A 12,746-nucleotide genomic window follows, 5' to 3' on the forward strand; every position below is an offset into this window, starting at 1 on the left:
TATGTGACTTCCTATCTACTACTGTCACAAGAGACCTAGACAGTTGAGTTTCAAGCTAACAGAATATTATTTCAGAGGGCGAACACATCTGCTAAAGTTAAACAGCTTTGTTTGTTTTTTTCTGAAAACAAGGATATCCTAGCTACAAGGTACCTTAAACAAAAAATTAGAATAATAAACTGATAGCCTGAGAGCTAAGAGTGGACTCGCTTGGATGATTTGGAAGTATGGTGACAAGAAAAAACAGTAACCATGCTTGATGACTGAAAGAACTCACAGGTTGGTTATCAAGACCAATGCTGTGGTAAAAATGAAGACGACTTCTGACTGGTACGGAAGTGGCTAAGAAGAACAGCAGCTATGCTTGACCGAAATACAGCAGAAGAATTGAGCCTGAGCAGAAGCATATCCCTTAAACATGTGGTTTTGGCTAATCCATTGAGATTAATGTCAATATCAGAGACTCTTAGCCAAGCTAGAAATAGCCACTGATATAGCAGATGCTCTAGATGACAACTCAAAAACATTATAGGCTGAACCTGTTACATACTTTCTGGTCTGTGAAAGAGCTTAAATATTTTGCTGATATTCTGCAAGATGCTCGACAGAATATCAGTCAAGCAATTTCGCCACCAGTTTTTTAAATAAAAAGACATATAAAAACTGGAATTAAGGATCCTGCTTGTCGGCACAGCATAGAATTTCATAAAGGCAGCATCCAAAATGATCCATAGTACAGCCTTCACACCCTGGAAGCACGGAGGCAAAACATTTGCACTGAAATATTTTTTAAGGCTGCTTCCAAGCAATGATTGATGTTGAAGCTGTGGTTTATCAAATCCTGGAAAAGAACAGATTCTGTAAATGGAATCTAGTAGTCTTGGAACCCCTGTGATAAAGGCATTTTGTAAGAACTGACTCTTTAAATATGCCAAGTAAGGGTAACTTGAGCTCTTTGGGAGGCTCAGTATAGTCCAAAGCATCCAAGTAATCAGCAATTTCTCAACTGTCCAATATACCTGTTAAAGGCAAGTCCTGGAGAAGATCTGAGACATTTTCTGTGGTGATGGTTATGAAGATATGTTGAAAGACTCCAGACCAGATAAAGCTAGTGCAACAGATTGTCAAGGAGAATGATGTATTTGGGAAAGTTTACGTCTTATTTCATTGGATTGATACCAAAGACGAAGATAGATGAATATTCCTTTTACGCTTTGAAACATGAGATCAACTCGATGAGGTCATTGTGGCAAAAGAGTGTGGATGCTTCAAGGTAGTGAATCGGTGACTTGATGAAAGATGAGCTAAAATCTGTGAAGAGCAATGATCAGAAGATCCATGAGAAGTTACCTGATGCTTCAATGGAGAGCTGACATTGGTATGATGAGGCCTCATACTGCTATACTCAGGCTGGGCCGGTACCAAGGGAGTCTGAGCACCTGTATGCAGTGCAATTTAAACAGTGTACCGATTTCCTTCCTGAAATTATGCACCGGTACTGATGGCTCAGTAGCCGGTACCCGTGGAGCAGCAGGATTGCCTTGCAGCGGATGACCTAGATGAGGATGCACACTGTAAAAGAGAGACAACCTGCGAAGCTAGAGAATGGTGGCATCGGTGTTTAGTCTGCATCAAGAGACTTGATGCTGTAGAGACCTGTAATGCTTGCTGAGAGAACACCAGTGCCAATAGCTCAACAGCCAATATCTTCGATGCAGCAGATTGCTCAAAGCATGTGACCTTGATGAGATTGCACACCATGAAGAAGAGAACCTGCAAAGCTGGGGAACGTTGGCATCAATGTTTAGTCTGCGTCAAGAGACTTGATGCTTTAGAGACCTTCGATGCTTGCTGGGAAGAGGATGGATTCTGTGCTGACTTAACCTGATGCTATTCATTCTTCCAATGTCAATGCAATGCAGGAGTTTTCGATATTGATGGCTCCGAAGATTTGATGATCCATGGCTGAGCCAAAGAGCTTGTCCTGTTGAATGTGATGGGCCTTGAGGGCGCACTTTTGTAAGGTGGAGCACCGAGCAATAGACTCATCTTGGTGTTCAGGGCACAAACACTGTAGACACCAACTATGAGTTGGTGAAAGAAACAGGTTGCTGTACCTACAGCACTTCTCAAAACCCGTCATCGGTTTTGACAGAGAGGGAAAAATAAAATTCAGTCAGTGAGATTAAACTCAATGTGTAAAAACTAAGAGCGAGACCTACAGAGGAAAAAATCTGAGGCCAAAGCCTGAGTTTGAAGAAAAAGAGGAAAATACATTTTTAAAAAAATTTTCCATTTCTTTTTTTACTTAAAAAAAATAACAATACTGATAAGACAAAAGTAAGAAAAAAAGACGCAAGCGTGGGAAGGCAAACGCAGACTGAAAGGAGTTAAGTCAAAAAAGTACTTCGATCTGTGGAAAATGAAGAACTGAGGAACCGTGGGTCTACAGGCAGACATGCATGCGCGGTGCGGGCAGTCGCAAAGTTTTAAAAAACTTAGTGATACTACACTTTTAATGCTGTCCGCACTGGGGCTCTATGGATGACATCACCCACGTGTGAGAATATGCTGCCAGCTTGTCTAGGAATAATCAAGTGCTATTCACCACTACCCTCTGAAGCCTACCCTCGAGCCAGTTCCCAATCCATTTCGTCAACGTGTCGCCCAATCCTATAGAACTCATCTTGCTCAGCAACCTGCGGTGTGGTACGCTATCGAATGCTTTGCTGAAGTCCATCATATACCTGGACTTCAGCAAAGCATTCGATAGCGTACCACACCGCAGGTTGCTGAGCAAGATGAGTTCTATAGGATTGGGCGACACGTTGACGAAATGGATTGGGAACTGGCTCGAGGGTAGGCTTCAGAGGGTAGTGGTGAATGGCACCCCCTCCGAAACGATGGAGGTGATCAGTGGAGTGCCACAGGGCTCCGTCCTGGGCCCGATCCTGTTCAACATCTACATAAGAGACTTGGCAGAAGGGCTCCGAGGTAAAATAACATTATTCGCTGATGATGCCAAACTAAGCAATGTAGTGGCCAAGAGTACAACAGACAAAAATTCAATGCCCGACAACATGATGCACGACCTACTACTACTGGAGCGCTGGTCTAGGTCCTGGCAACTCAGCTTCAATGCCAAAAAATGCAAAGTCATGCACATTGGGCAGCCAAAATCCATGCAAGACTTACACCCTAAATGGCGAGATCCTAACAAGAACTGAAGCAGAACGTGACCTAGGGGTGATAGTCAGTGAGGACATGAAGGCTGCCAATCAAGTGGAGCAAGCTTCCTCCAAACAAGGCAAATCATAGGTTGCATATGCAGGAGTTTCGTCAGCCGTAAGCCTGAAGTCATTATGCCATTGTATAGATCCATGGTGAGACCACATCTGGAGTACTGTGTGCAATTTTGGAGGCCACATTACCGAAAAGATGTGCTGAGACTAGAGTCGGTCCAGAGAATGGCCACCTGGATGATCGCGGGTCTCAAGGATCTCCCGTACGAGGAAAGGCTGGATAAGTTACAGCTCTACTCACTCGAGGAACGTAGAGAGAGGGGAGACATGATCGAGACGTTCAAGTATCTCACGGGTCGCATCGAAGTGGAAGAAGATATCTTCCTTCTCAAGGGTCCCACGGCAACCAGAGGGCACCCGTGGAAAATCAGGGGAGGGAAACTGCACAGTGACACCAGGAAATTCTTTTTCACTGAAAGAGTGGTTGACCGCTGGAATAATCTTCCACTTCAGGTCACCGAGGCCAGCAGCGTGCCTGATTTTAAGGCCAAATGGGATAGACACGTGGGATCTATTCACTGAGTTAGGTGGGGAAGGGTCATTGCGGTGGGCAGACTAGATGGGCCGTGGCCCTTATCTGCCGTCTATTTCTATGTTTCTATGTTTAGCCTACAAAAAAAAGGAAATTCAAATGACCAAAAAACCTATGACAGCAACCAGGAAAAAAAGACACTACACAATTGCATCATTACTTGCATAATGAAAAAAACCCTACAAAATATGGCAAAGAAGGCTCAAAATGATCACCAGATGCAAGCGGAGGGGGTATACCATAAAGTTCAACTGTTAAGCTTTTCAGAAAATTGGTGCCTGGCTAGGTCCCATGCCACAGTGGCAAGCAGAAAAATAAATAATATGAGTAGAATTCCCTCAAAAATTGTACTGAAAATGGAGAGCTGTTCCCACATGGAGCTCTGTTGGATGACATTACCCACATCTGGATATTGGTATCCCGCTTGCTCTTAGAGAAACATTTTTATCGAGGCCAGATATTTCTTTTACAAAAAATATTACAGTATACTCTCAGTTAACCAGCACCCATGGGGATTGATAGATGCCGGATAAATGTAGATACTGGTTGCTTGAGTTACTATAAAAATAGGTCTAACTAATACTATCTGCTATAATAAAATGCTAAGCGCGCATGTGCACTCTTACCTGCGTGTTCCCTGATCTGTATGTCCGTGGCAGGTATGAATACACATGCATGGTTAAGGTTCTATTCTAGGAAATACGACCGCCGGCAGGTAATACGCTGCAACTCCCTCCCCCTGGCGCCGACCCTACCCGGCACACCCGAAACCCCTGTTCTCTCCCAGCCGAACCTCCCACCGCGAGACGAACACAAACCTCCCGGCTCCAGCAGCGTCCAAGGCACAGTAAACACACTGCTTCGCGTACTTCTACTGGCCTGATTTCCTCTGCTGCGTCACTGATGACATCAGATGCGGCAGAGGAAATTAGGGCAGTAGAAGGCAGCGAAGCAGCGTCTTTACTATGTCTCGGATGTTGCTGTAGCCGGGAGGTTTGTCGGCCATCTAGCGGTGGGAGGTCAGTGGGGTCGGCTACACGGCGGCAGTAGTGGCGGGGGGTTAAATGGAAACATGCTGCTCAGTGGAATGGGAGGGAGGCAGGAAGGCTGGCTTCGGGGGGTGGAGGGGTTAAATGGAAACATGCTGCTCAGTGGAATGGGAGGGAGGCAGGCAGGCTGGTTTCTGGGGGGTGGGGGGGTTAAATGGAAACATGCTGCTCAGGGGGATGGGAGGGAGGCAGGCAGGCTGGCTGGCATCGGGGGGTGGGGTGGGACAAAGTCTGGAAGATAGTGATGGGGACATAGGAAGGAGGCACTGGGGGCTCTAAGAACATAGAAAGGGGCACTAAGGACAGGCACTGGTGGCATTAAGGACACAGGACGGAGGCACTGGGGGCACTAAGGACAAAGGATGGAGGCACTGGGGGCACTAATGACACGGGAAGGAGGCACTGGGGGCACTAAGGACATAGGAAGGGGTACTAAAGACATGGGAAGGAGGCACTAGAGACACTAAGGGACATAGGGAGAGACACAGACAGAAAAAAATGACAGACAGGACAGGCAGCGTCCAAGGAGAGAGAGACATCTACTCTAGCACCCGTTAATGTAACGGGCTTAAACACTAGTACCCCATATTATGCCGTACCATAAACTGTTCCAGACAAACAACTGGACATGTGGTAGGCAAAGCGTGGGCGTACTCGGGTGTGATGTGCCAAGTTTACACTTAAAATCCATTTCTGGTGGAAATTTATTTTAATTTAAATTATTATAGTATTTCTTAGATTTTTTTTTCTGGTTGTTTAAGAGTTCTGGTTAACAGTCTACTGTATAATGTTTTGATTTAACCAAATGAAGACATTCTGCAAATCAATACAATTATTTCCTACTCCCTGATTTCTCACCTTTTTGATTATACTGACATACTTATCCGCATCTTCTTCAGGAAAGAAATTCACTCCTGCTGTTTTAAGTGCAGTTTTCAGAGTAATAGGTCTCATCCATTTTTGCTTAATATGTGGGAGAACTTCATGTCCTTCAGTAAACAGGAAATTCAATCGACACTGATCGTCCTATTACATAGCAAAAAAAATTATTGATAAAAAGAGATTAGGTTCTTACATTATTATTATTTTTTTTTTTTAGTAGATAGATAAGTGTCATTCTGGACAATAGGGTATTCTTCCCATTCGTGAGCCGTGCAGAAGTAATCCATTCCAGGTTTTCAACAACTCTTTCTCCAGAGGGCTCTGCTGCCCCCTTTAGTTTGTACCAATGTAGGAAATAGCACTATATAGAAACACATAAGGAGAAGGGGTATGGGGAGACACCCTGAACTACAAATTTGTTCTGCTCTGAAAGTATAACAAACATGTTAAATACTTAAATTGAACAAGCAAAAAATTGAAATAACCATATCAAACATTAATGGAACTCAAACAGTCCCCTAATGTATTATAGCAATTCATTACATTACATTACATTACATTACATTAGTGACTTCTGTTCCGCCCGTACCTTGCAGTTCTAGGTGGATTACAAAAGAAGCTAACTGGACATTTCCAGGAAAATTACAATTTTGGATTTAGGATTACAAAAAAGATAACTGGACATTTCCAGGGGAATTACAATTTAGGGAGCTGTTTATATGGGTTGAGACTTTGCAGAGAAAAATTGCAAGAGTGGAAGAGACTTTGAGGGGGATGACAAGGGGAAGAGCTAAGATATCTGGATAAATTTTTTGAATAGCAGGGTTTTGATTTCTTTTCGAAAAGATTTGAAGTCGCACTAATCCCCGTGCTATGTGGAAAAACTAACACCAGCTCTATGGAGGCATTAGTGTCCAGCGCGTGCGCTAGCGCAGCTTAGTAAAAGGAGCCCTAAAATTTCCAGGACTCTTATTAACAGGCGATATCAACCTCCATCTGGAGAAGGAGAATAATAATAATATCACCAACTTTAGATCTTTTCTGAGCTCTTTAGAATTAAATTATTCTCCAGCAGCTACTCACGATCAAGGTCATAGATTAGATCTCATTTCTTATACAGATTCAAATCATCTTAGGTCTGCTATTTCTGACATTGATTGGTACAAACAAACTAGACAGGTCAATTTTTTAAGCTGTTTTAGAACTCCTATTTTTCTATCTAAAATTCTGGATAGTTCTTTGAGGGAAAAAATTAGAGTAAGAAGTTAAATCAATACAGATATCTTCTGGCCAAAATTAGAATAGGTTTTATCAATTTCACCTAGTGAGTTTAATGCTGAGTCTATATTAAAAATCTGATTTGACAAGTCTGAAAAAATCTTTAAACTCTATGGCTCCTTTTAAAAACAGAGTGATTTCTCACGAGAAGGATGTGCGGTGGTATACTTATTTTCATCGTCAACTTAAACAAACATGCAGAAAGCTGGGAAAAAATGGGAAAAAAAATAGCCTAGATGTAGACGAGTTTAATTAGAGAAAAATAAAAGAATACAATTATGAAATTAAAGCTAGGAAAATCTACAATGATAATAAAATTAAAGCAAAAGATCAGAATAAAGCCTTATTCTCACTTTGAAAATCTGTTACTATTTACATGGAACGATGTAATAATCAAAAACCATCTGTTGATACACTAACAACCTTTTTTAATGATAAAATCTAGTCACTAATTATTCTAATAGTTCAGATTCACTTATTTCTCCATATTCTGAACAACTCACAGACAACATCCCAGTAAATAGACATTGGCATACTTTTGACTTAACAACAGAAGGTGAAATAGTGGACCTTTGTAACAGAAGGTCAAATACTGTAACTTTGTGCAAAATTTGGTTAAAAAAAATGCTTACTTGACCCTTTTCCAGCATACATTTTCTGTTGTATTCCTCTTATGCTACATTCAAAAGACTGGTGAATTCAACGTGTTCATAAAAGTCCTTTATTCATCATAAAACTCAATGATTCCCTAACCATTGATGATCTTCTCTTTTTCTGAAACTCGTTAGGTTTATTCCAAGGATAAATGCTGCCATTCCTGTAGTCTTCTAGATTCCATTGCATCTTGTTATTTTTACTTTTCTTAATCCCAGTCTTGAATGGTGTCTAGTTTCTTTTTCTACACCTTGTATAATGAAATAAAATTTTGCATCTTCATCTTTCAAGAGATTAATCTCTTCTTCTGTCTTTAATTTTAAGTGTAGAACAAAACACAAAAGACCCCCCCTTCCATCAATACTAGGCAAGTTTCTCAAATAAAATGGCTTGCAGATTAATCTGCGGGCTTATAACTGGAGGAGCCAGCGAAGATTGTTTTTTTGGGGGGTAAGGGTTAATTAAATAGTAGTAGGTATGTAGGAGGATGGTAGTGGATTGTTAGGCAAGTTAGTTAAGGGGAGGGGGTGGAAGTAAGGTGTAGGGATAGGTGTAGGTGAGAACGAGCAAGGATTGGCTGGGAAAAGGGGCTCTGGATTGGAGGAGTTTTTCTGAGGAGAATTGGTGGGCAGTGGAGCACTAAAGGTTTGGAGGGAGTGGGGAAGGTTAGGGTTGGTGGAGAAAATTGTTTGGTGCTCTTTAATTCTGTGCTCTTTCGTTCAGTTCTGGTAAATAACATTGCGGGGTTGTGGTGAGGGTAGTCCGGGCAGTCGGAGGACTGATTACCTGGTTGCTGTTTTTGTTTTGCCTTCGGGCCTGAGGAGTAGTGGCTCGTGGCCAGCAGGGGGCGATGGTTATAGGACGGTAATCGAATGAATGTCAGACCATGATAGTATTTTTTTGTGGAGTTTTTCTACAAAAGCGCCTGTTTTTCGTATGATTCTGGGTAATTCTAGTTAGATACATCTGTGTCAGTTAAGGACCAAGCCCAAATAGAAGCGTACAAAAAACGGGTGAATAAAAAATCTGACTGATATGTAACTAAAGCCAGAAAAAACACACTAAAGATTAAAATAAGGGAAAGAATGGTGTTTTCTTGTGTATTTTGCTGTTGGGTCAGATCAGAAAGGAAACCAAAGGAATACATTTTGAATTCTCTGTCTTTGCTATATCTGCTCATTTTGAGGAATCCATTTTGGGTTTCCAGGTCTTTGTTCCCAGCAGTGTGGTGGTAATTAATACCACATGTGCTGTAGACTGGCTAGGAAGATAACTGTCCTAAACTAAGATATAAAATGCATGAAGTATGAATGGCCGAGACATGAATGAATGGGGGCCCCCTGGAGTGATTTATGTATGGTTGTGTAGTTTGAACAAAATGGAATAAGTTTTGAAAAACATATTTATATATTTTTGCAATCTAAAAGAAATCCTACAGCAGCATCTGGAAGTAATTAGAGTCAGTCTCAAGCATAGGAAGGGGGGGCACTGGAAGCCCATGCTTAGCACTGTGTCGGTGTAACATGAAGCTGTCAGCTTTCCTCCCCCTCCTGTAGGCTAAGGCTATATCATTTGAACCTGTCAGATTCTTTTCTTTTCCTCCAAGGCTGAGAACTTTTCAGCACCATGTTAATAATTGTAGATTCTCTTGAATAATAATGTTAATTCAGAAATCAAATGTACTGTTCTAAACTTTTTAAACGTGGAGGAAATTTGTCTGTGTCCAACTTTTAAGTACCACCCTTAGAATTGTTATTGGTTGTTATACTGATGATGTCACTGAGCCAAAAGTTATATAATAGAATGACCAGAGATATGAGACCGAGACCGTTATGAGAAGGCCAGCATTTGGCCACTATGATGATCTCCCATTAGCGCAACTGTTAAGCAATTATGCTGACGCTTTTGATCTCATAATGGAAAAATAGAAACAATAATTCAATAAATGTTAATTAATTTTTAAAACCTTGCGCTGGTGTCATTTTGCATGTGTTATTATTTTCAAACCTGAATCTTTCACAAATGCGTTGATGTCCCTTGCTCAGGCCGCGTCCGGCAGGGCAGCCGCTACGATGTTCTAGGCAGTGGCAGCAGCATCGGCTGCAGTGAGGCGCAGGAGCCTGCTCCAGCTGAGCGTTTCAACGGTGTTGGGTTTCAGCCACAGACCGCGAGTGTAGTTTTGTCCAGGAGCGGCTTCCAGGTGCGGCGGCACTGCAGAGTGCATTGTGCGCTTTGGCTGTGAGTGCAGGGGAAGAAGCAGTCAGCTGTCGGGATCCGGAGACGTCAGTAGTCCGGTTTTTGCTGCTGTGTGGACTGGCGGATTCAGCAGATCAACTTTACAGTGGCAAGTATTTGTGCTGAATTGTGGTGGGGGAGTGGTTGGGGGTGTGTGTGAGGGAGTGGGTACGTCTGGTTGGGGGAGGGGTTGTGTATTTGTGGTGGGGGTGTTTGCTAGGTGGGGGTATCTCAGGGTATTTGGAGGTTGGTAGAATTTTGTGCTTGTCATGGCACCTGCCAAAAAATCTGGTGGTTCCAAGGGAGGGAGGGGTGGTGGAGCTCGGAGGGGACGTGTTGCGGCAGTGTCCAGGCCTGTGGGTGCGGTGGCTGCGTCTAGAGGTTCACGACATAGTGTGGATGCTTTGAGACGTCCGTGCTGCATTGCATCTGAGAGTGGGCCCCATACCTTCAGAAGGTGGAACACACAGGCGTGCTGTGGCGGTGGCTGTTGCAGACCCTTTACCTGGATCTTCTGGCACTGCTCCTTCAGCTGCTTTGGGTGAGTCTATGGGAGTTTTATATGACTTGTTAACAGGGGTTGGGGGGTCTTCGGGTGGTGGGGTCATCTGGGTCTGGGCAGGTGGTTTTGGGTGGTTGGAAGTCCGTTAGCAAGCGGTTGCGTGATCACAAGTTTTTTAAAAATTTGAGACATGTAGTCAAGCGTTTGAATAGAGGAGAGGTATTTTGGGAGATCCGATGGCAGCTTGGCAGTCATCGGACTCTTATGATTCTTCTGAGCCTTCTTCTGTTTCTTCTTCTGAAGATTGAGGGTGCGCAATGTTTGGAGGGGCAGTCTCAGCCGGTTGGTCAGGGCCCCAGTGGCCGGGTCAGTGCCGAGTACCTCTGGTGCTGTTGCGGTGGGTGTGGTGTGGTGTGGTGGGTGGGTGTGACTTGTAATGGTCATACTATGTGTGAGATTGCTCTGCTTGATTGTGGTATTTCTAAAAAGTTGCAGCAAAAAAATTTGAGAGGTAAATTTGTGGATGTGTTTAGTTTGTTAGAAAAGGAGCATGATAAATGTGATAAGAAAAAAGATGATGGTAAGGCTGAAGGCTCTCGTAAGAAGTCTCGTGTACCGCGTACTATCATGAACTGGCTGTTGGGTTTTAATATTTATGCGGCGGTGGTTCTGTATGTGGATTTGTTCTGTTATGCCGATATGATATTACGGGCGTATTGGACTTATGGGAGCTGGTCGTGGTTAAACTACGATGAGCAGCTTCGTAAAAGTCTGGCGGTTCACAAATCTTGGGCGTGGGGTTATCGGGATGTAGATGACACAAGCCAGGTCTTGGTCCTTTTGTCCCAGCGGTTCCTTTGGGTCTGGGTTTTATGGGGGAGCCTCTGCAAGTGAAGTCTCCTCTACCTCAGTGCAGTGATTTACCTCGGGGTTCATGGGGCCAGGGAGGAGGTGCTGGGCCATCGGCTGGTCGAGGGGGACCCAGTACCTTTTGTTTCCAGTTCAATGCTGGGCGATATGAGGACATCCTGTAAATACCGTCACCTTTGCAGTCAATGTGCCGGTTCCCACCCAGCCTTTAGGTGTGCCAGTAGTGGTGGGGGAGGCCAGGGTGCAGGAGTGCGGCCCTCTGGATATTTGCCGGGGAGCGTACATGGCTAAAGCCCCTTCGCTTATTAATTTGGAAGTTTTGGATGTCTGGTTGCAACTTTATCCGGTGGAGGATGCTGCGCAGTTGTGGGAGGGTTTTCATTTGGGTTTTGTTATTCCTTTTGCTGGCCCCCTCCTTTCACATTTGTGTCATAATGCGTTTTTCGGTACAGTTGAATGTGGAGGTGGTACGGGTATAAGTTGAAGGAGTTGGGTTTGGGAAGGATTGCTGGTCCTTTCTCTGTCCCATCATTGCCGGATTTTGTGGTGTCACCTTTGGGGGGTAATACCGAAGAAGGAGTTGGGGAAGTATAGGCTGATTCATAATTTGTCTTTTTCCCCGGGGCGCAGTGTGGATTCATTTATTGGTCCTTTGTTCTTTTCTGTGCAGCATACTTCTTTTGATGTGGCAGTGTCTATGCTGTGCAGTTTGGGTCTGGGGGCCTTATTCGCAAAGGCGGATATAGAGTCTGCCTTTCGCTTACTTCCTGTCCATCCTGCTTCTTTTCATTTGTTGGGTTTTCAGTTCCAAAATGGTTATTATTTTGACAAGTGCATGCCGATGGGGGTGTTCTGTGTCCTGTTCTTATTTTGAAGCCTTTTCATCTTTTCTGCATTGGGTCACAGAGCAGGTGTTGGGTTGTGGAAGTATTGTTCATTATTTGGATGACTTTTTGTTTGGGGGTCCAGTGGGTTCTACTCAGATGGTGGCAGCGTTTGAGGCTGTGACTAAGAGTTTGGGTGTGCCATTGGCGTTAGAAAAGTCGGAGGGGCCTGCTACTTCCTTAGTTTTTCTGGGTGTGGAACTAGATTCTATTCGGATGGAATCTCGGCTACCTTTGGCTAAGGTGCAGGCTTTGGGGAAGTCTAAGTTGACTTTGCAAGAGATTTAGTCATTAGTGGGTCACTTTAATTTTGCGTCTAGGGTGATTCCAATAGGACGTGTGTTTTTCTCGCCGTTTGGCTATTCTTTCCAGGGGTCTTATTAAAAAGCATTTTATGGTATGCCTGACGGCGGGTGTTAAGGCTGATCTTCGGATCTGGTATCAGTTTTTGCAGAGCTTTAATGGTGTTTGTGTGTGGCAGCAAGAAGCGGTCTCCTCGGTAGATTTACGTCTGTTTACTGATGCGGCTGCAGGTTTTGGTTTCGGTGCCTATTTTGG

The 12,746-nt window shown here is 43.7% G+C and overlaps 1 protein-coding gene across 5 annotated transcripts in view; it reads right to left on the reverse strand.

Annotated features, from left to right (window-relative positions):
* The window catches only part of CASC1 (cancer susceptibility 1), a 156,785-nt gene that overhangs the window by 14,189 nt on the left and 129,850 nt on the right, over positions 1 to 12,746 (reverse strand). For all 5 annotated transcript variants that reach the window (XM_033950857.1, XM_033950858.1, XM_033950854.1 and 2 more), the window contains one exon: positions 5,742 to 5,909. In XM_033950857.1, coding sequence (XP_033806748.1) covers positions 5,742 to 5,909 — 168 coding nt within the window. The remainder of the gene's footprint in view (positions 1 to 5,741; positions 5,910 to 12,746) is intronic.

This window comes from Geotrypetes seraphini, chromosome 7, assembly GCF_902459505.1.
Source record: "Geotrypetes seraphini chromosome 7, aGeoSer1.1, whole genome shotgun sequence".
Taxonomy (NCBI): Eukaryota; Metazoa; Chordata; class Amphibia; order Gymnophiona; family Dermophiidae; genus Geotrypetes; species Geotrypetes seraphini.